A 20508-nucleotide genomic window follows, 5' to 3' on the forward strand; every position below is an offset into this window, starting at 1 on the left:
TTAACAGGGAAATACTAAGGAAACCTGTTTAGCTCCACCAATGTAACTAACTTCCATTTTGTCCTCTATGACTTCCAGCATACTTAACTTTATAATTTGTGGAGTCACATCTCCCTCATTTTAATGATTATTTATTGCATTCTGTACAAGACGAACCTAGTTCAATTAATCAAGGGAAGCCTAAAAATCAATTAATATGAATTAAATGAGCTACACCAACTCTTAGGAAAGTCACACATAATTTACCAAAGCATTGTCAATAATGCTTAGGGAACTTTGGGAAAATTGCTCACGAGTGGCTGTTGATGCAGTTAAATGCTTTAAGCCTACATCATTAATATTACAATCAGGTTGATGCAGAAAGACTTGCCATTTTTCTCAGTGAGAAACCTCATTATTTTCTTGTGACTTTTAAAAGCTAGTTTAGAAGAATACTCATTTCACTTATGACTACAAAGACAGAAATTAAAACAAGGACTGAATAAAGAATGATTTGCATTTAGGGAAAGCAGAAATAAATTGCTTTACAAATTAAAAAAAAGCAAAACAAAACAGAACATCATTAGTCGAGGCAAAGCCAGCATAAATTCATCTTAAAAATAAAATTGCTTGTAAAAGCAATGCTAGTCAGCAGGAATGGACATTTTATGCAGATTTGAGCAGCGCTTGGCTTCCAAATGAACCGTGTTTCAGCCTTTTTCTCCTTTTTTTTTCCAGCGTTTGTGACAGACATGCACCCTGCAGTACAGCTCTTCCTCATGAAAGACAGACTCCTTACACATGATCCTTATGAGAGGTGTCAGCAGCCCTGAAAAGCCCTCTAACAACAATTTCATTTGTAAATCAGCCAGGGAAGAAGTGGGTTCCGGTAGAGCTGGAAGTGGCCCGAGACAACTTGTCTCAATGGGGCAAAATAACTATTGTTATCAAGCTTAACAAAATGGCACAGCATGGGAGACACGCCGAGCCAGAGAGCAGCTGGTTGTAATTCACACTGGTTTTCAGAAAACACTAATCGTTCCCCAACAGACCTCTTTGAGGATTGGTCTTCCCTGCATTTTCAATTTGTCACTTTCTCTTATGATAAGGTCAGCGGTGACAGCACTTCCTGACATTAACAGCTGTGGCTTTTAAAAGGGTCATTGTGGAACTACTAATTGCAGTAATTTCATTAGCATAAATTATTTATTCTGCCATTCATTTATCTCCAGAGTTTGGGGTTCCATTTTTTTTTATTTTTTTTTTTTTATACTACATTGTACTTTTCAATATATGCCCATTCAGAGTTGTAGGCAAAGGAAATCATTATTGCTAATTTAGCCTTCTTTTTTAAAAAAAAAAGCAGAGAAAAAAGAGTTGATACAGCAGCAAAATCTGACTTAACTACAGTTCACTAGAAAGCATAAAGTATCTTGAAGCCAGAAATGAAGATTAGTCTGCTACAAATCAAACCACTTCAATTGCCCTAAAGACAACTGAGCAATAAGCCTATACACAATCTGAAAGAAAATACAAGGTTGAAGCCTGTTCATTCTCATGTAGAGCAAAAAAAGACCAATGTCATTGAACCTGCATCCCAGAGGCTGAGAATAACTGAGAATAAAATCAAGCCAGTGTTTGTCTGAAGGAAGAGGCAACTGGGAATTGGGCACAGGGAGAAGTGAAGAGCATAAAAAGTCAGGGCATAAAGCAAAAAGTTAGTTCAGGCTTCCTCTTTTCTATTTCCTATGTTGTAAAGTGCTCTGGAGTACAATAAACTAAGATTATATTTAATTTATTTTAAGCATGCTCAACAGCAAGTGTTGTTTAGTTATGAGCACCAGAGGACCAGCATACAAGACAGGAACAGGAAAATACAGAAAGGAGACAGCAGAGATGTACACACTGCTGTTATCTTCAAAGGGACGGATTAAACAATCCCTATTTTTTTTCATTCTGTGCTCAGTGTTGATATGTGAAACCAGCTGAAAGTAAGGAAAGGAGATCGTGTCATGTTAAATGTGGAGATAGAGGATGTATTTCAAAATACTATAGATTGTGTTTGATACCAAATGAGGTGTTTTTGTAAGTTTGTTAAGCTCAGTATATGGATTTCAGAATCGCTGCACACTGTTCATTGGCTGTGCTCTCTTTAAATGTAAGTTTAGCAATTTGAGTGCTGAAACAGAAGAGGGCTCTTTTCCTTTCTTTTCTCCCAAGAAATCTGAACTGATCAAATTTCTGATATTGCATTTCTGTCCAAATACCTCTGAACTGTGTCTTGTCCATAACCTGCACATTGCCCAATGTTCTATGTTATTCTGAGTGAAAAAGGGCTCATGGGACTTATTTTCAACTGGTACCATAATTATGGAAGATCACTTGGTCTTTCTGTTCAGAGGCATTCACACAGAGCAGAAGGGATGTTCACATCATCCTTCATAGCACGTACTGACACTGCAGCTCACCATGTCTCTGCTAAACTTAATCTGCTCCCATTCTTGCCCTGAATAAACTGTGCCTTCCAGAAAGGTACCAATACTTGCTTGAAGATAAAGAGATGGAGAGTCTAAGACTTCCTACTCAACTCTCTGTGATCACTTTGATTTTTTTAAATTGGCTTTTCTCTCTGTTTCAACTCAGAAAATTTCCAGGGTTTTGTCTGTTTGTTTGTTTGGTTTGATTTTATTTTTGTTAAAGCAATGTAGATATGATGTCAAACCAGTACTGAACTTTTGACAGGAAAAAAAAGATCATTAGCTTAACTTCAAGCTATCTGAATTAAAAATAACCTGCAATATTTTTGCATTGTGATGAACAACAAAATAAATAAATATATATAAATATATATCAATTACTTTCACTGTATTTTGGAAACTCTGAAAAGAACAATTAGTAGCTAAGTGTTGATTATGCCAAAATAATAATTTAATTATAGACCTGGCACTGCTCATCATAGGGGACAGCAGATTACAGTAAGTTTCAGGAGTCTGGGCATACAGGAACCCTTACTGAGAACAAACAAAATGTCTTTCCTGAAATACCTAAAATGGAGCAAATGAAGTGACATATTAACACACCAGCACTAGAGGTGAGAGGAGACCACACTCCATAAATATTCAAAGGAAAGGGGCTGGCAAACTGCAGCTCAGATTCCCTCTTCTTCAAGGTTGTCCTTTTCCACCCAGGCCCACTCAGTACTTTCTCTGTTATTTCTATGTCCCTGTTCTGGGTACATTTTTTCCATCACTTTCAAATCCTTCCCTTGTCTCCTCCTAGTATTTTTTGTAGCCTGCTGTCTTGTTTGTTTGTCCTCTTATTGGCTGCACATAGTGACATGACACAGGCACTCAGTACTGCTTTACAGATATTAACCCATTATCCATAAAGTATCGTGTTAGTTTAATAGTTGTCATTGATTTCACTTGCTTGCTACTGAAGAGAAAAGATATTTACTGGGAGCAGTTATCACCAGTGTCCAAAAGAGACTCATTGCCAGGTCCTTGGATCAGTGAAAGCTTTCCTAAATATCTACGTAAGTTATTACACGGGAACATAATCCTTGAATAAAATAAATAAGTAAAACGCAAAGCAGTTTCAGTATTGAGAGCCTAAATTCTGATGAACAGGTGTATTTGCAAAGGAAAAAGATACAATTAGTTAAGGATATGAAAAAAAGTAATAACTAAGTAAAAGCCATATAACCCTAGCAGTTTCTTTCAAATAAATGGGAATCCGTAAATGGGCATCACCTTAAAAATTAACGCGAGTGGATATCACACCCCCAGAGCCCATCAGACAAACAAAAGCAATCCTAATTACACTTCAAATCTCTTACAAGATGTTAAAAGAAAGCGGGAAGGTGCTGACTGAACACGTCCATGCCACAGAGCAGCAAAACACCTCCCTCGCAGCCCTTTAGGAGGCATCCGCACGCCGCCGGAGCTGCAGCCAGCGAGGGTCCCGCTGCCACCGCCCCGCAGCCCGGGGATGCCCGCGGCGCCCGCACCGCCCCGGGCAGGGGAAGTACCCCTGGGGTACCCTGGCAGCAGCAGCAGCCCCAGGCGTCCCTGCAGACTGCCCCAGCCCCCTCGGCTTCATGTCCCGACGACTCGGTGTATTTTGTGTGGGTTCGAATGGAGGTGCTACCCTTAACTACAAACCTGAGTTCTCGTCTTGGGCATTCCCCAGTTCCTCAGGCTCTCACGATTGTAATCCCCTACGTAAATAAATAAATATAATAGCACTCCAAACTGAAACTACTGCCAGTCCAGTTGCTGAAAGAAAGTAATTTTTTTCTAGTTTTATGTGAATTATTATTCTACTAGCAAATACGTGAGCAGACTCACTGCCAGCACAAGAGTTGTCCTCCACTGAATGGGACAACAGAAACAGCTTGTTAAAACTCCTAGAAGAATATGAGAACATTCCTTTTCTCTAAAATGAAATTACAAATATGTGTGATTTTTTTTTTCTGAAAGAAATCATACTTGAGGTCCATCAGAAACAAAAAAGAAAATAATTGCCATTAAAACTCTGAATGCATTTGGCATGTGTTTACAGGAGAAATTTTCACCTGCTTGGCTGCAGAACAGAAGGAAAACTCTTCTTTAATTAGCCTGGATTGTGTCCTGCAATAGTTCAACTTCACTTGCTACAGCAGTGGTGAATACATTTAACCATATGGGAAAGGGTTAAACGAATTCTGTTTCTATAAGATCCTAGCAAGGCTAGAATTGAAGGACTCTGCAAAGACAGTGCTATGAATTCCATGCCTCTCTTTCTGTCACTGTGCTGTACAGCTCTCCAACCTCTGCTGAAGGATCTGGGCAGTGACATGCCATAAAAATTCAGCTTCTAGCAGGGCAGAGCTTGAACAACACTAAAGGCAACAAGTATGCAAAGAAGGACTAAAAAGAGCATTGTTTTTTTCCAGCTTATTCAGTTATTGATCTTTCAATGATCTCTGTTGCTTTCTTGGAAGACTGACGAGCTTGGAACTCTGTACCTCAACCCCCTTGGCTTCCCCAATGAACCTCCTGCTGACAGAGTGCAGGGCCTCCCGCGGCAGCTCCTGGAACCAGTGCCTGGAAACAGTCAAAAGCTGGGGAGATAACTACGGCTGGGAACTTCCCAGCTCACTCTCACAGCATGGCACCGGTGGGAGAGAAACACAGAACCAGCTGCAGAGAGGAAGGAGGAAAAAAGGAAAAAAAAAAAAAGAGAGAAAAGAATCACATAGCAAGCTGACATGACCAAAGAAAGCCACGCAACACCCCATGGCCCAGCTGAGGCTCCAAACTAAATTTGGAAGCTAATGAACTTCATCAGCTACTTTAAGCAAATAGAGTTGTTGTGGGGGGTTTTGTTGGTTTTTTTTTTTTTTTTTTTTTTTTTTGTTGGTTGGTTTTTTTTGTGGGATTTTTTTTTCACTGTACAAACACAGCATGCTTGCAGCTTCCTTCCTGTCTCTTCACACTGGTATCAGTTACTCAGTTTGGTGGCTGTAAATAACTCAGCCACAGGCAGTGGCTGGCACACAGACAACCACAAGGCACACGTTCAGCTGGTCATGGTGACACAACCCCTCTTCTTAAGTTGCTAAATCTATTCAGGTCATTTCCTGCCATTTTAATATGCACTGCAAGCCTCTTAAAAGAATGGGAAGAAAAGGAGGTCTGGATCTTGGTTCCTACGTGAAATTTTAGGGACCACTCTTTACAAAAGGGTTGTATGAACAAAGGGAAGATAAAATACTCAAAGAAATATCTGTGACTGGATGTTAATACCACCCAAAGGAACTCATCTTTGGGAAGGAAAGATTATTTCTAGTCTCTCAGTTGTATCTGTGGACCTGCTTCCCGCAGTCAGCACATGTTTTGGCCATTGAGTTTGCTTTTGGTTAATTTGCAAAATGACAGACATCAGGCTGCTAGGAATGAGCTACTCCTGCTGTACAGGGCTTCTCAAACCATGTGACATCAATGTAGTTAATTCCAATAGAAAATATCCAAATGGTATCAGATCAGATTACCACTTCCCCAACAGCCAGAGAGCCCAGTTAGGCATGCTAGGGAAGTGACAGGTTCATTCTGCCTCTGGGGTAACTGGGAACCAACATCACCTATGAAGAGAAAACTGGATGAAAAATGAAGAGGAGCAGAAAGTTGAAAGAAAAGAAGGAAAAAAGTGATCAAGAAAGAAAGAGGCTAGCTGGGACAATACTTCACTGGGTTTTAAACAATCAGAGAGGAGAGAAGAGAAGAAAAAAAATGATGAGTAGATAGTAGCAGCAGACAAAGCTTCATAGAATCATAGACCAGCTAGGGCTGGAAGGGACCCTAAGGAACATCTAGTTCCAACCCCCCTGGATGGGCAGAGACACCTCCCACTAGATCAGGTTGCTCAAGGCCCCATCCAACCTGCCCTTGAACACTTCCAGGGAGGGGGCAGCCACAACTTCCTTGGGCAACCAGTTCCAGTGTCTCATCACCCTCTCAGGAAAGATTTTTTTTCCCTAAAGTCTAACCTCAGTCTCTTCTCTTCAAGTTTTAAACCATTTCCTCTTGTTCTCTCACTATACACCCATGTAAAAAGCCATACCCCAGCTTTCTTGTAGGCCCCCTTCAGACATGGGAAGGTTTCTGTAGGTAACCTTAGAGCAACCTTCTCTGTAGGCTGAACAACCCCAGTTTCTTTAGCCTGTCTTCATAAGAGAAGTGCTCTGATCATTTTAATGGCTCTTCTCTGGACATGTTCAAGCAGCTCTGTGTCCTTCTTGTGTTAGAACTGGACACAATACTCCAGGTGGGGTCTCACAAGAGCAGAGTAGAGGGGAAGAATCATTTCCCTTGACCAGCTGCCTATGCTTCTTTTGTTGTAGCCTGGGACATGGTTGGCTTTCTGGGCTTCAAGTGCACACTGATGGTTCATCTTAAGCTTCTGGTCCACTCCACCCCCTCACCCCCACCCAAGGCCTTCTCTTCAGGGCTGTCCACAGTCCTGTTTCCTCCCAACCTCTATTCGTGCATGGGATTGCCTCGACCCAGGTGCAGAACCTTGCACTTGGCCTCGTTGAACTTCATGCAGTTTGCACAAGCCCACTTCTCAAGCCTGTCAAGGTCCCTCTGGATGGCATCCCTTCCCTCCTGTGTGTCAACTTCACTAAACAGTTTGGTGTCATCAGCAAACTTGCAGAGGGTAAATTCAATTCCACTGTCCATGTCGCCAACAAGGATGTTAAATAGCATTGGTCCGAGTACTGATCCTTAAGGAACACCATTCATCACACGTCTCCATTTGGACACTGTGATCACAACTCTTTGGGTACGACCAGCCAGCCAGTTCCCTATCCAAAGAGTGATCCATCCATCAAATCTGTATCATTCCAGTTTAGAGATCAGAAGGTCATGCTGGACAGTGTCGAATGCTTTGCACAGGTCCAGGTAGGTGATTTCTTTTGCTCTGCCTTTGTCCACTGAGGCTGTGACCCCATCATAAAAGGCCACCAAGTTAGTAAGGCAGGACTTGTCCTTAGTGAAGCTGTGTTGGCTGTCACCAATCACCCTTTTGTTACTGCCTGAGCAGTGCCTTCAGAAGGATCTGCTCCATCTGCTCCGTGACCTTGCCAGGCACAGAGGTGAGACTGACCGAGCTTCTATGGTGTCTGGAAAGAATACATGGAAAATGGGAACTTATCTCTGTTTCTAAAAATCTCTGCACTGGAAAGCACAAGACAAAAATTTCTGCAATTAACCTTTGGTAATAAGCAAAGGTGAGTAAGTTTCAGTAGAACCAAGCCAAAACAAGAAAATCTTCTACCATTATTCCAAAAATCCTCTCAAAGAGAAACAGGTTCCTGGGACTTTTATGCATCTTGCAAAGCTTGGATTTGATGCTAAACCACATGGTATATCCTTTTTTATTCTCACTCTTTTTAGCAAAATCAATCAAGACTTAGCCTCTGGTCACAAGCATTGTTCAGTCTGCATCTCACAAAAAAATTCTTTCTCGTGGCTGCACAAACCATGTGGGATTTTAAGATTATTGAAGACTTCAGATCAATGACAACATTTTCAGACATATGGGTGTGATACCACCAAGCATAACAGCAAGAAGAGCAAAGTCCCTTTTCTTGGGAGGCATGGTGGAAACAGAGAAGATAAAAAGGGAAAAATGAGAAACGATTGTAAAGAAAAAAATATCTGAAAGGGGCAAGAGGAAGAAGCAAGGAAGGCAAACAGAAGCAATGGTAGTCTCCCACATTATGAAAGACAGGAAGAAAAATGAAGCAGAATAAATACTACATGGGGCATAAAATGGAGAAGAATTCTCCAAGATCTTTACTGGTGAGTGAACTAGAAATGTTTAATAAATCAGAGCCCCCAAGCCCATGCTTTAGGCTGCACTGTGAATTAATTGCATGTTGCACCATTTTTTTCTTTCTTTTTTCTTTCTAAATAGAGAGTATTCACTAGTACCTATTGCATTTCCAACATGCTTACCTGGTTCCCAGAGCTACAAGATCACATACTTTTCTGATTCATGAAATGGGATGTAGAGAACTATTTCATGTTAAACCAGAGTTCTGAATGCCTGTAGTTATTCAGGTCCTCCTACAGATCCAGTTTATTGTCAAATAGAGAAAAATACCCCTTTTACATGAACCTTTTAGGAACCTTTCTTCTAACCACAGGCAAAATTGCACATTTGTCTAGGAAGTACTTGAGAATGTGTCAGAAAGAGAAACCACTGGTTTTAAATGTGAACTTTGTCTCCTGCACAGTGCACGGTTCTCAGAACTGCAAGAAGGTAATTTTCTCCCCCAGCTTTAAGCATCTGGCCAGAAATGTAGACACCCTTGCAGAAACACCAGGTTGTCCAGTGATGTTATGCAGACAGGCTGGTGGCAAGTTGGTCTAAGGGACAGAAGAAAATGTCATCTACTTTGCGTGGGTTCAGCATGAAGAGGCAAACGGCAGAAATGTCCATGTAGAAATCCATTTTATCCAATTGAAAAATGTTACACTAAAACTGTACAAAGACCAATATTGATGCATGGGGCACTTCATTTTCTCCTCTCTTCTTCCTCTAGAAGCCATCTGCTACAGTAGCAGCAGTAATGGAGAGCCCAGTGGTATCTGTCCCTGCTTTGATGTGCTTCTCACAAGTGCCCTTGCTACAACAGCAGTGCCAAATGGAATCTATCACACCTCCAAAGCTGAAAACCATACACAGTCTCCCTAGAAGTTTCATCTTCCACACCCTCCTACACTGGTCACATTGCTCATATCTGGGCTTAACTCTTTAAGTACAGGACTGCAAGAAGAGTCCAAATCAAGACCTTGGATCATCTGTCAAACACAACTCAGAATTTAGTGTTTTCTGTGGTCTTGTCCTCTAAGTAATATTTTATCCTCCCTAAATATTAAGCAATTGATTTTACAGAATGATTACTATCTAAGGCCTATTTATATCAATCTTATGCTGAACTTTAGGGAATAAAGAGCTTTCTCTATCCAATGTCATTTGGTAGGGGTGATTTTAAAGAACTACTATTATCTTTAAAATATAATATAAAATATTAAGGAGGTACATTAATTTATATGAACTGTGGATCTCTAAGAAAACAACACTGACCTTTCAGGACTGTTTATTTTTATCTTCATCCTAGCATCTAAATTCTGGATTTACTGAGTTTCATCCATATTCTTTCCTTACCCTTGGCTGCCTCCCCAAATATCTCTGAAATTTTTAGAGTACATGATGTTAGTATGTTCTAATTTTAATTCTAATCTCTTGTTTATTCAGCACAGTACTACTGGAGTTAATGTGGATAACTACAGGACACAGAAGCCTCTCAGCTGTTAACTTCCACAACAAATGAGTGTTGGAAGAGGAGATGAACAGTGATGAGTGCAGACAGACAGGCAAGTGATGGCTGAAGCATCAGCACACCCAGCACAAGTCACTACACATGGTAAGGGAGACCTAGTGAAAGTCTTTGGAGGAAGTACAAGACACACACTACTCCTATCAGGATTATTTGACTGGAAAGCCCCACCAAGAAAAAGGAAATATACCTGAGTAAGCATCCTGCACTCGGCTATCATGACCCTGAAAACAGCAAGTTTAAAGCCAGGTGAACTTAACAGACATGAAATACAAATGTAACAATCTTTTGCTTGCAACGCAGACATATTTAAATAGCTAGCTCTTATATCACAAGTCCAGATTACAAAGCAAAAGGTAACTCTGAAAAAAACTGAGAGGGATTAAGTGAGGAGATCTGCAAAAACTAACAAGCAAGAGAACAGCAGCAGATGAGTTCTAAAAGCCTTGCAGAAAATGAAGAGAAACAATTAAATACAATTTAAAGGTAGCAATAGGTAAAACTATTTACCTCCACAAGGACTGTGTAGATTATCATGTCAGGATGAAGTTTAAAAGAGGAATTTGCAATGCTTTAATAAAATACTTTTTTGAATAGATAGTTCTAGAAATGAAATTTAAACACACTATTCAAAATTTCCACTACTTCTCTCTAAAACACAAAGTTACAGCTGAGTGATTTTTACTAAAAGAAGCTCCAGCGTGGCCCTAACAATAATGTAATACCCTGGTTAGATAACTATGTCTTTTAAAATTTTTTTTTGGTAGACAATAGAAAGCAGGATACATCACATACTTGAAAAAATAGTCATAAAAAACAGGCATTCAGATCCTCACCATGGCATAAACTTTCTCTCTCCTTTAGCTTTAGTGAAGCTTGATAAAATCACATCAGGCAAGGATTTGATGTAGCATGTTTTCAGGCTTCATTTGCATTCCTGCTAGTGAATTCCCAGTATGATAAAGGACCTTGTGCAATGCTTGCTTTGTACACAGAATAATGAAGATGCCATGTGATCTGATAATGAGAGCCATGAGGAAAAATGAGCGATTATTACTGACTACATTTTGATCAAACTTTGCTTAAGCAAGGAGACCATATTTTCAAAACATTTATCTTCTGCTCAGGCCATAAATGTCAGTAGGAAATGCTCCATGTAAGAAATGCTTCATTTCTTGCAAGACAACCAAGATATAAATATTGTAGGGAGGGTATTCCATATAGTCACAGAAAAACTTCTGAAGTTCTCCAAGATAGATCTGTCCCTTTTTTTGAAAGTAATGTGGATTTAGAGGCACTATGCAGGAGTCTTCCATCTGACATTTTTAAGACTTAACTTTGCACAACTGAGTAACCAAGACAATCAGTGGGAATGAAAGAAGTGGTATAATGTGAAATTAATATCAACTTCCACATAGCATTACACCACTCATAAGAACATAAGAAACCCTCTTCTCTCAGTTGCCCCAACTGAGCCTCATACTCACACCTGACTCTCACTACAGATGTCTCTTTCACACTATATTTTTCAGCTCAACCTCCTCCTGCTTACACCAGATGTCTCAGCTCTCTAGGTTCACTTAGTAGAGCAAGACAGACAAGAGTGTATCACCATACAAATGAATTAAAGAGCACCTTGGCACATGCTTGACCACTGATCTGACAGGGCCCATTCTATTTAAGTGTTAGCATGCTCACTTGCATGGTTTTCCCATGTGAAACTAGGCACTGGAACAGGAGCAAGAAGCTGTACAAACTAGGAATCATTCCTAACGAGCTTGTCAACGACACTGTCCCTTTGTGAGCAGATCAAAGGAAAAGCTGAGCCACGTAGGTCCCAGCCATGTCATGTCACTGGTCCTCAGGACCACAAAATATGCCTCATAAATCTACTAATGAAGACGTATCCTTAAATAAAATTGCCTGTCTAAACACTCAAGAAGAGATGGCTGACATCCAGATGAGAAAAGCCTGAAGCTTTTCATAGAGAAAAAGGAACTCTGTAAGAGCCTGCCAACTGCAGCAGCAGCTGTTTTGTGTGCTGCAGCACTTAGAAATCCTTGATAGCTTCTTGGCTGTCTCATAGAATAACTGAGCCTTCATTCAGTGGGAGGGCAGTAACTGTGTTAGTCTGTCCCTGATCCACCTGTTTTTCCTCAGTGGTTGTTGGTTGGTAAATTCTGAGATTAGTCAGGAGTTGAGATTAAGTGACAGACAGTAGGATCATTTGGACCTGTATTTCCCATTGAATCAGACAAATACAATCACATCTAGTGTCAAGATTAGTTTAACATAGAACCAGAAATGCTAAAAACATTAATTTTTTTTCCGGGAATAAAGCAGTCGGGCTGATAGGCACATGCATTTATATCCTCAAAGGAAAAAAACCAAAACAAAACACTAGAGCTGGTCAAAAGCTGAGCTGTTTTGGTGCTGCACAAGTTTCTCTTGGGTTCACAGATAAAAGAGATGTTCTGCCAGTGGAGAAAGAGACCACAAGGAAACTTATAACATGTCCTGATGAAAGAGAATTTGGAAATTATTTAAAAACAAAGTAACAGTACTAATATGGACAAGATTGCCTGTGGTGATGCAAGGCATCCACCCTGCCTGTATTTGATGTTAATTTTGGCTGAAACACGAAATCGCTTTTCTGCTGAGTTCCTTAAAATATGGGGAGACATTTAAATGCTGTCAGGGCTACGCAAGGAGGAGGCCATTATAAGGACATAATGACTAAAGTAGTCCAGCCAAGTTTACCTATTGAGAGGAAACTGGAGAAACACTACTCCCCTAAGACCAGCAGACTTAGTTCTGGGACTTCACAATGGCCTCTGAGGTGCTGTAACCATTGAAACATGAGGAAAATACAAAAGGAGAACACTTGCTCAAGAAATGTGAGCAAGTATCTTTAGTAGAGATCCACAGTTCACGAGGAAAACTGGCTGCACAGGAACTAAGTAACACAGATCCAGTTCAGAAGAAAAGCCACATAAGACATATGGCTTCAGAATACATAATAATGTTAAGCATTAAGGAAACTGGTATGAGCTAGTAGGAAACGTAGAATTTGGAAAACATGCCATGATGAAATTCTGTAAAGAGTGTGTTTACCTGGTGTTCCCATTTTTTGGAAAAGGTTGAAAGGTTGCCACAACCAAAAGAATAAAATAAAATCAGATGGAGCTCAAAAGACAGCAAGGCTGATTAGTCATGCCTCATATCTGTTCTTTTAAGAAATAGTTGCTTCTTCTGCCCCTTACTTTTGTAAAAAAATGTGGTAATGTGCAGAGTATTTAAGAGAGGCTATTGAACAGACATGTGGGATACTGAAAACCTGGGGAGCTCCAGTAAATCACTGTGAGCCTTAGAAACTTCTCAGCCTATGCAATGCTGTGTCTTAGCACTTCCCATTCACAATGCCTGGCCATCAGCTTTGTATGCTTAAGCAGCATTCTTCCTTTTGAATTTATTTCATCATTCATCACAAAAGCTTTTGAAATCCTCTGGTGCCATATACATCCTTGCATGAACTTCAGCTGCAGGCCCATGGTTTCTGATGGTGTCATCCACTGCCTTTAACTGGCATGCTTCTACCTCATACTGATACAAATTTGCATCTCCCTCCATTAAATGTTCTCCATACCTTAACAGCAGAACTGATTGCAAGTTCCAGACTGAAAGAAACAGAAACAAAACCAATACAAACCCAAAGGGCTACGGTGGTTCAAGGAATTGCACTGCATAGTCTGGGTTCCTAAGATACAGCTTCATCATCATAAACAGAACTGTAGGGTATAAGATGATGTGAGCACAATGGAAAAGTGGCTTAATGTACAATGTTTGTCTTTTAAAATGAAACTGAAAAACAAGATTATATCACTTCACTGAGCTTTAACACACTGAAACTCTGTAAGTTCTGCCTTTTGTTCTCTTTCACACTTTATTAGTCTTTTATTCTTCAAATCTAGGCAAAGTAGGAGGTGATAGGTCACCCAGCACTAACTAAAAGTCCATACAAATATCTGCCAGTGTGTTAACTCACGAAATTTATGTCTTCTTCAGTACTATAATGTCTCTACTTTGCTCCCCTGAAACATGAATAGATATTTCCTGCTCTTGCCTCCAGAGTGCTAATTTGCACAGTGGGGGACTGGTGAACTGGTTGCAAGGCAAAAAGCATTTGAAAGCTGGCTTTCAAAAAGCCCTTAAAAAAAAAAAAAAAAAAAAAAAAAAAAAAAAAAAAAAAAAAAAAAAAAAAGGAAAAGAAAAAGAAAAGAAAAGAATAAATTGTTGGAGGAATAAGGAAAACACAATGGGAAAGAAATGAGGAAGAAAATGGAGATATTAGAAATCATAATTTTTTCCCTGTCCTTTCTAAAAAAACTGTATACAAGTGAGATAGTCATGAAACAGAGGCGAATAGCATGGACTAGAAATATATATACAGAAAGGAAGTACCACTGTTGTAATTCTTACTGAAGTATGAATCCTTTGCAAGTCTCCACTGGCCATTAAGTTATGGAAAAAATTTGTGGAAGGACAGAATTGATGGTAACAAAATTAGATGTAGGAGCAACATGAGCAAAACTGAAGCAGGACAGAAAAGAGAGAAGATGAGGGAAAAAAAAAAAGAAAGTGGTATGTTATAACGTGTAAGAATTTGAAAAAAATCTCATAACCAAATAGGAACCATCTTTAGCTCAGCAGTGGTTAAATACTTCAGAAGAAGTGGAAAAAAAAAACCCTGCAAAGATGACTACTGTGGAATAATCTGCTATGGGAATGCTCTTCTCATCCCAACTCAAACAGATCAATCTAATATGGGGCATATATCCCTTTCAAAACACTCTCTGTCTAAAGGGTTAATGGTTTTCAAACTTCTAATCTTATCAGCTACAGACATTATTCAGATGATGTATAAAATTGAAGCCTGCATAAACCAGAAGTTCCTCAAGATTCCACTCCAAAACTAGTGTTCCCAGATTCTGCTTTCCAACTTTCAGGTGAGAACTGCTGTCAACCTCAATAACTTTATCTTTAATATGGAATTATATTTAATACAGAATTGTGGCATCTTAGTAACATGTATTGTTAAACAGCTTTTGACCTGAAACCAGCTACACGGATATTTTTCTTTTCTCAGTTTTAAATGGCCAAGGAAAAGTAGAAAAAATTTATGTGAAATTTCAGTCAATGTTTGTACATTTGTACAAACATTTCAGAACTGACTACAGATAGACAATTACCAAATGTTTAATTAGGGAACTTATTTCCAACTGCACACTGCACCACTCACTCCCCATCAGCCTCTCACTTCTCCCTGAAACAAACTGCTACATTCAAAACCTAAGTCCATGGAACTAAGACATGGAGCAGCTCCATGACTGTCCTGGGAACAGGCAAGAAGCCAGTAGCCAAGCCTAGGAATAACACTTTATGTGCATCAAGCTTCCACAAAGAGAAGGCTATTGCAGGGATAACACAAGAAAGGAAAATTTGGTATCATGTCTTGGACAAGACGTCTTCCAAGAGAAGTGTGCCAGCATATTATGAGACAAGTGAAAGTAACTGCAAACAGTTTGGTTCTTTTTCCCCCCTGAGGGATACCTTACTTTTAACTGCAACCGCACTCTATTGAAGAAGAACCTCCAGCAGCTTTCTCTGGTGTCCACCAGACCCAGGGTTTGGACTTCTTTTCTAACTCCTGTAATCATGCTCTACACATCTTCACCACTAAACTTATCTGGAACCTCTCCTGTGAAAAGACAAAGGGATAGTTAGAAGAAGCCTTATACAGCATAACACGAATCTTCTACAGAGCACACTGGGTTTTAGGCACATAAATAGAGCTATGATATGATGATAAAGGACAGGGAAAAAACTTATTTTAGAAAGAGAAAAATATTCACCCTGATAGGAGGCTCACTCATAAATTATGCATCCCTCCATATTTTGGGTCTTTTTTTTTTTACAGGCTGCTAGAAAATTATTTTCTAGTCTGGTTGCAAATATAAATAATAATTTAAAAAAATATCTTTCAAGATGCTCTCCAGCTGCTCACTGTGGCATTATTCCCATTTTTCTTCCGCCCTGCCTCCAGATCACCCCATTCAGAGTCCAGACTCTCTAATTTCAAAATATGGGCGAAACTGCAGTTCTGTTACACTTGTGCAGTCACAAAGGTATTGCTTGAAGTCAGTGAAATGGTCCCAAAGCAAACATGTCATTAAGTCATAGTGAGATTCCCATCTCCCCACAAATGAATTCATCTCTGCAGTGGGCAATGCTTTCTTGATCAAGTTGGACTCAATGCTCAAGTTTGATGGGGTGACTTGGCCTCCCCCTACAAATATCTAAAAGAGAAATAATCTCTTTAAAGTTCAATGAAACCACAAATCATCTGTCATCGGAAAAAGATCTTTCAAGAAATGTGTTGGTCTAATCACCTGATGCCAACAAGTCATTAATCTGCATAAGAGAGCGTTCATCTGGAACCTGGGCATCTGTCAGCATAAATACTGTGGGCATGTTCTTGGCACCAGTCTTCATGTACAAACTTGTGAGATCTACCTGTAAGGAAAAGAACCAATTACTCATATTCTGCTAAAACATTGATACAGAAAAAAATGTGAAATGCTCATTAGTGGATGGCAATGCATCACTGACTTTTCCTTACTCTTTTCATTCTATTTACATACTGCTGATTTTCTGCATAACATCCAAAAGGAAAAGTAGTTTGCCTCCATTTTCCATATCAAACACTGAGGTCTTGACATGACCTAGTGCTAAAGATCAAAACAGATTACTCATTAAGGAAATCCCCCATAAATGTACTAAAAAAGAGTTATCGCAGCCATTAAAGTCCCCATCAAGAACAATTATAACTATACTAATAATGTCTGGGAGTTACACTGATGAGTCCTATCTATTTCAAACTTATTTCTTCAAGGATTTTTTTTTTTCTGCCGAAAGCAAATTTGTTTTTGAGAGCTTTGTCACATAAAAAAAGACTGAGAGCACTGGTGCACTGTTAACCTTTGCTGTCACACATGAGTGGCCCAGAAAGAGACGTGGCACAGAACCATTGTGCTGGCAGTGGTACAAATATGGAATACTTTTTGGCAGTGGGTTCCAGAAAAAAAAAATCAAACCCACATCGGTTGCATTTGAGTATGGTCACATTGAAACACAGATGGAGGTCAGTGCTGTCAGATATGAACAAGTTGCCACACAACCTAGAGAAGGCAAATCCTCACAGACTCGTTTAACAGAGGCTTAGAAGTTTCCAGACTTGGAAACAGCCTGGGGAATATGACCACTTGAGCCCACGTGTTACACTGTGCCCATTTACTCAGAGAAGGAGGGCACAGGAAGAACAAGGAGGACATCCTGTATGACACTGAAGACCATACAGCACTTTTCTGAAACAACACCATGTATGTCCCTGATGCCTCAGGCTGCACACACTAGTTTGGCCACGGCCCAGGGCTAATAGAAGGGCTTTTTTAGGACCATCAGTCACCAAATTTGGCCATAATCAGGTCCTCATTTACTTTTGTCTGAGCCTCAGACTTATTGTCCACATAGAGTGGAAAAGAAGAAGAAAATATTCCCTTCTTACCCATTTGTTTGCACAAGAGAGGGCTCAGCATTACAAGGTCCTGAAGTCTGTAACCCTCATAGAGCACCTCACTCATCAATATTCCTTATCTTTGCATATGACCAGTTCAAAGGATTAAATGACTTGCATCCAACAATGACAAATTTTTTCCTGGTGATCACTCATATCAGTTTTATTCCACTAAATCAAAACATGTGTATTGACGTGCAAAAATTTGTAACAACTAACTCCTGGTATTAGAATTGCAGCCATATCTTTGTAGTGTGTCAAGTAGCTGGCTTGGAAAAAGTGGAGAAAGTACAAAAATTCTGCAAAGCATATAAACAGACACTAAAATACTCTTTGACCATCCAATTTTCAGAAATAAAGAAAATAAAGGTACAGCTGGAAACCACAGGAACCACAGAGGTTGTTAAAGTAAATTGCACTGCTTTGCCTGTGAGTCTATCAAGCCCCTGTAACAACAAAACAACACATTCTTTAAGGAGTGAACTCAACAGACTCAGATAATATCTATTCATTTACCCTCGGGTCCTGTATCCCAGTCTTTTGTGACTTGGAAAATCTCCAGGGAGCAGATGTCTGCTGCCAGCCTCAACAAGCTTTGTTTTCCACTTAGTCCAATCAGAAGTGCATAACCCCTTGGGGCTTCTAGAATACCACGGATCCAGCACCTGATGACAAAAAACAATAAAATAACACTTCAACAACCTCATTAGCCAGCTTTCTCAATTTCTTTTTATTGCACCAGGGTTTTTGGTGGTTTTTTTTTTTTGTTTTTTTCTTTTCTTTCTTTCTTCTCCTGTGGTAATGTGCTCCTAACACCTAAAGGCACATTATCTTCACGTCAGCCATTTTGTTACTTTCCAATATTTGAGCAAGCATAAAGAAAAGCTGTTTTCCTTGGTCAGATATTGAAGGTCTACACTGACCACTACAATGTCAAATCTGTCTGGTTGCTCCTTCTTTACATTATGTTCCTCCAAAATGTAATTCCAAAAGCCTGATGGTCCCTGACTGGACTCCAAATAAAGATCTAGTTAACCCAAAGGGAGGTTGGTTGGACCTAGCATCATATGAGTATTTAATGTCTGGCAGTTTGCACCTCAAAGACTGAAGGATGATGAATCATTTCATGAAAAATATGCACCAAAATTTAACTTTCTAATGGAACATCTAGCCCAGACTGTTTAAGATACGCTTTTATTTGCTAACTATGAAATACTGCAGGATGAATGAGGCTAGATGAGAATCTTGCACAAAAATTGGACAAGACTTAGTTGCTAGAATTTTCAAATGTAAGCATGGAGGTAATTCTTTCCAAAAAAATCTCTTTGAGGCACTAAAAGCAATCTCTTGCAATTGGTATTTTAATCACTTATATAAGCATCTAAAATTATTTTCAAAATGTCATTTTAAAAAAATCGTATGCAGATTATAAGGGATTACAGCCTAATGTCAGATCAGATCTTAGAGACAGCATGTTACACATTTTGCTTCATTTTTCTTCCATGTATCAATAAAAAAAACCCAGGCAGCAACATCCTCATTCTTTTTATGTCTCACACCAATGAAAAATTCATCCCTGAATAAACTTTGATAAGAACTTTCTTAAATAAAGGGATAATGAGTCTAATCTGGTTGCACCCAATAAAGTGATAGAAACCACCAAAACATTACTGGAAGCCAGTTCTCTTTGAACTCACTGTACAAGTTTGTCAGCTTTGTTCATGATTTCACAATGAATCCATAAAAAAAAAAACAACACAAAAGGAGTGGCAAAAATTTACAGGATTTAATTTCACATATACTTTTCTGGGATTGCCAAATTGTAAGGCTAAGCCACCCTGCCACTTTGTTTGCCAAACTGGGACACTACACTCAGTCACTAGACTTCAGAGAGAAGATAATGGCTTACCAAGATTTTCAAGCATAACTAGTGACACCCGAGAAGGTTTCTGTCTGCAGTTCTGATGATTATCACATCAACCTTCAAATCAGCAGAACAAAATCTGCAGTCCCTGTGAAAGATCTATATGATTATCTTTGTAATTTAAGCTCTTTTTTAATCCTCTTGGAGAGGAACTTCTACAATAGACTGCTTTGTCAAGAGCACCTTCTCTTATAAAGCTCCTGCCTGAATATGTGCTAAGTGAAAACTGATGACACTGACATCCTAGTCCAATTCAACCAAGAGAAAAAAGGTTCTGTGTTAAATGATTTGACACTGCAAACATTAGAAACTTCTTTGACAAAACTAAGCTCTGCCAGCACGGGCCTTCTGTCTCTTTTTTGGAAATCACCAATCTTATACATGACCAGGGCAACTGCGGATGTTGAAGAAAGATTATGAATAATGACATGGAGCAATGATGAAGTCTGTGCCTCACTTATTCAGCAAAATCTTCATCTTCTGAAAACTGGCTGGTTTTCTTCCATGAAGGAAAACAAAACTGGCTTCCGTTTTCAGAAACAGATTTTGGGCCATGATAGATACTAAGATATTGCCAAACATGAGAAAAACAAATTACATTAAACTAAGATGAGTTAAGAATACATATGGGAAAATATCTGTGGCTTTCTAAAATAAAATAATCTATGATGATACTCAAAAGTCTGGCCTGGTTTAGATTTAAAAGCCTACAAGGCAAGACAGCAAAGCAACTTCAAGTCTGCCATAAGATGGCACAATTTATTATATGTTTAACCTAACTTTTAAAGCATTTTATCTTTCTTGGAAACAAAAGATAAATATCACTTTTCTTACAAAGGCCGTGACACCATTAACTAATTGAAAGATAAGGCATTATAATCCTTCCAAACTTGGAGAACAAGTGGTGTTAATTTCTGTGCAGCACAAAAAAAGGATTTAAACAAATAAAACCAAAGGTTAGCTCTAACACTGGGCTACAACCTGTAGTTCCATAAGAGCAGCAATAAAGCATATCTAGCAGGACTATCACTGCATGGTTCTCTTGCTTACATCTTCCATTGTGAATTCTGTGAGTCTGCA

General features: G+C 39.3%; 1 protein-coding gene across 1 annotated transcript in view; it reads right to left on the reverse strand.

Annotated features, from left to right (window-relative positions):
• DNAH11 (dynein axonemal heavy chain 11) overlaps positions 1–20508 on the reverse strand; it is a 96615-nt gene that overhangs the window by 43058 nt on the left and 33049 nt on the right. The window contains 6 exon segments of the mRNA XM_071736833.1: positions 4988–5062; positions 5064–5162; positions 15487–15629; positions 16321–16444; positions 17530–17562; positions 18052–18169. Of these exon segments, the coding sequence (XP_071592934.1) occupies positions 4988–5062; positions 5064–5162; positions 15487–15629; positions 16321–16444; positions 17530–17562; positions 18052–18169 (592 nt within the window).

Source organism: Heliangelus exortis, chromosome 2 (genome assembly GCF_036169615.1).
Source record: "Heliangelus exortis chromosome 2, bHelExo1.hap1, whole genome shotgun sequence".
In the NCBI taxonomy this organism is placed as follows: domain Eukaryota; kingdom Metazoa; phylum Chordata; class Aves; order Apodiformes; family Trochilidae; genus Heliangelus; species Heliangelus exortis.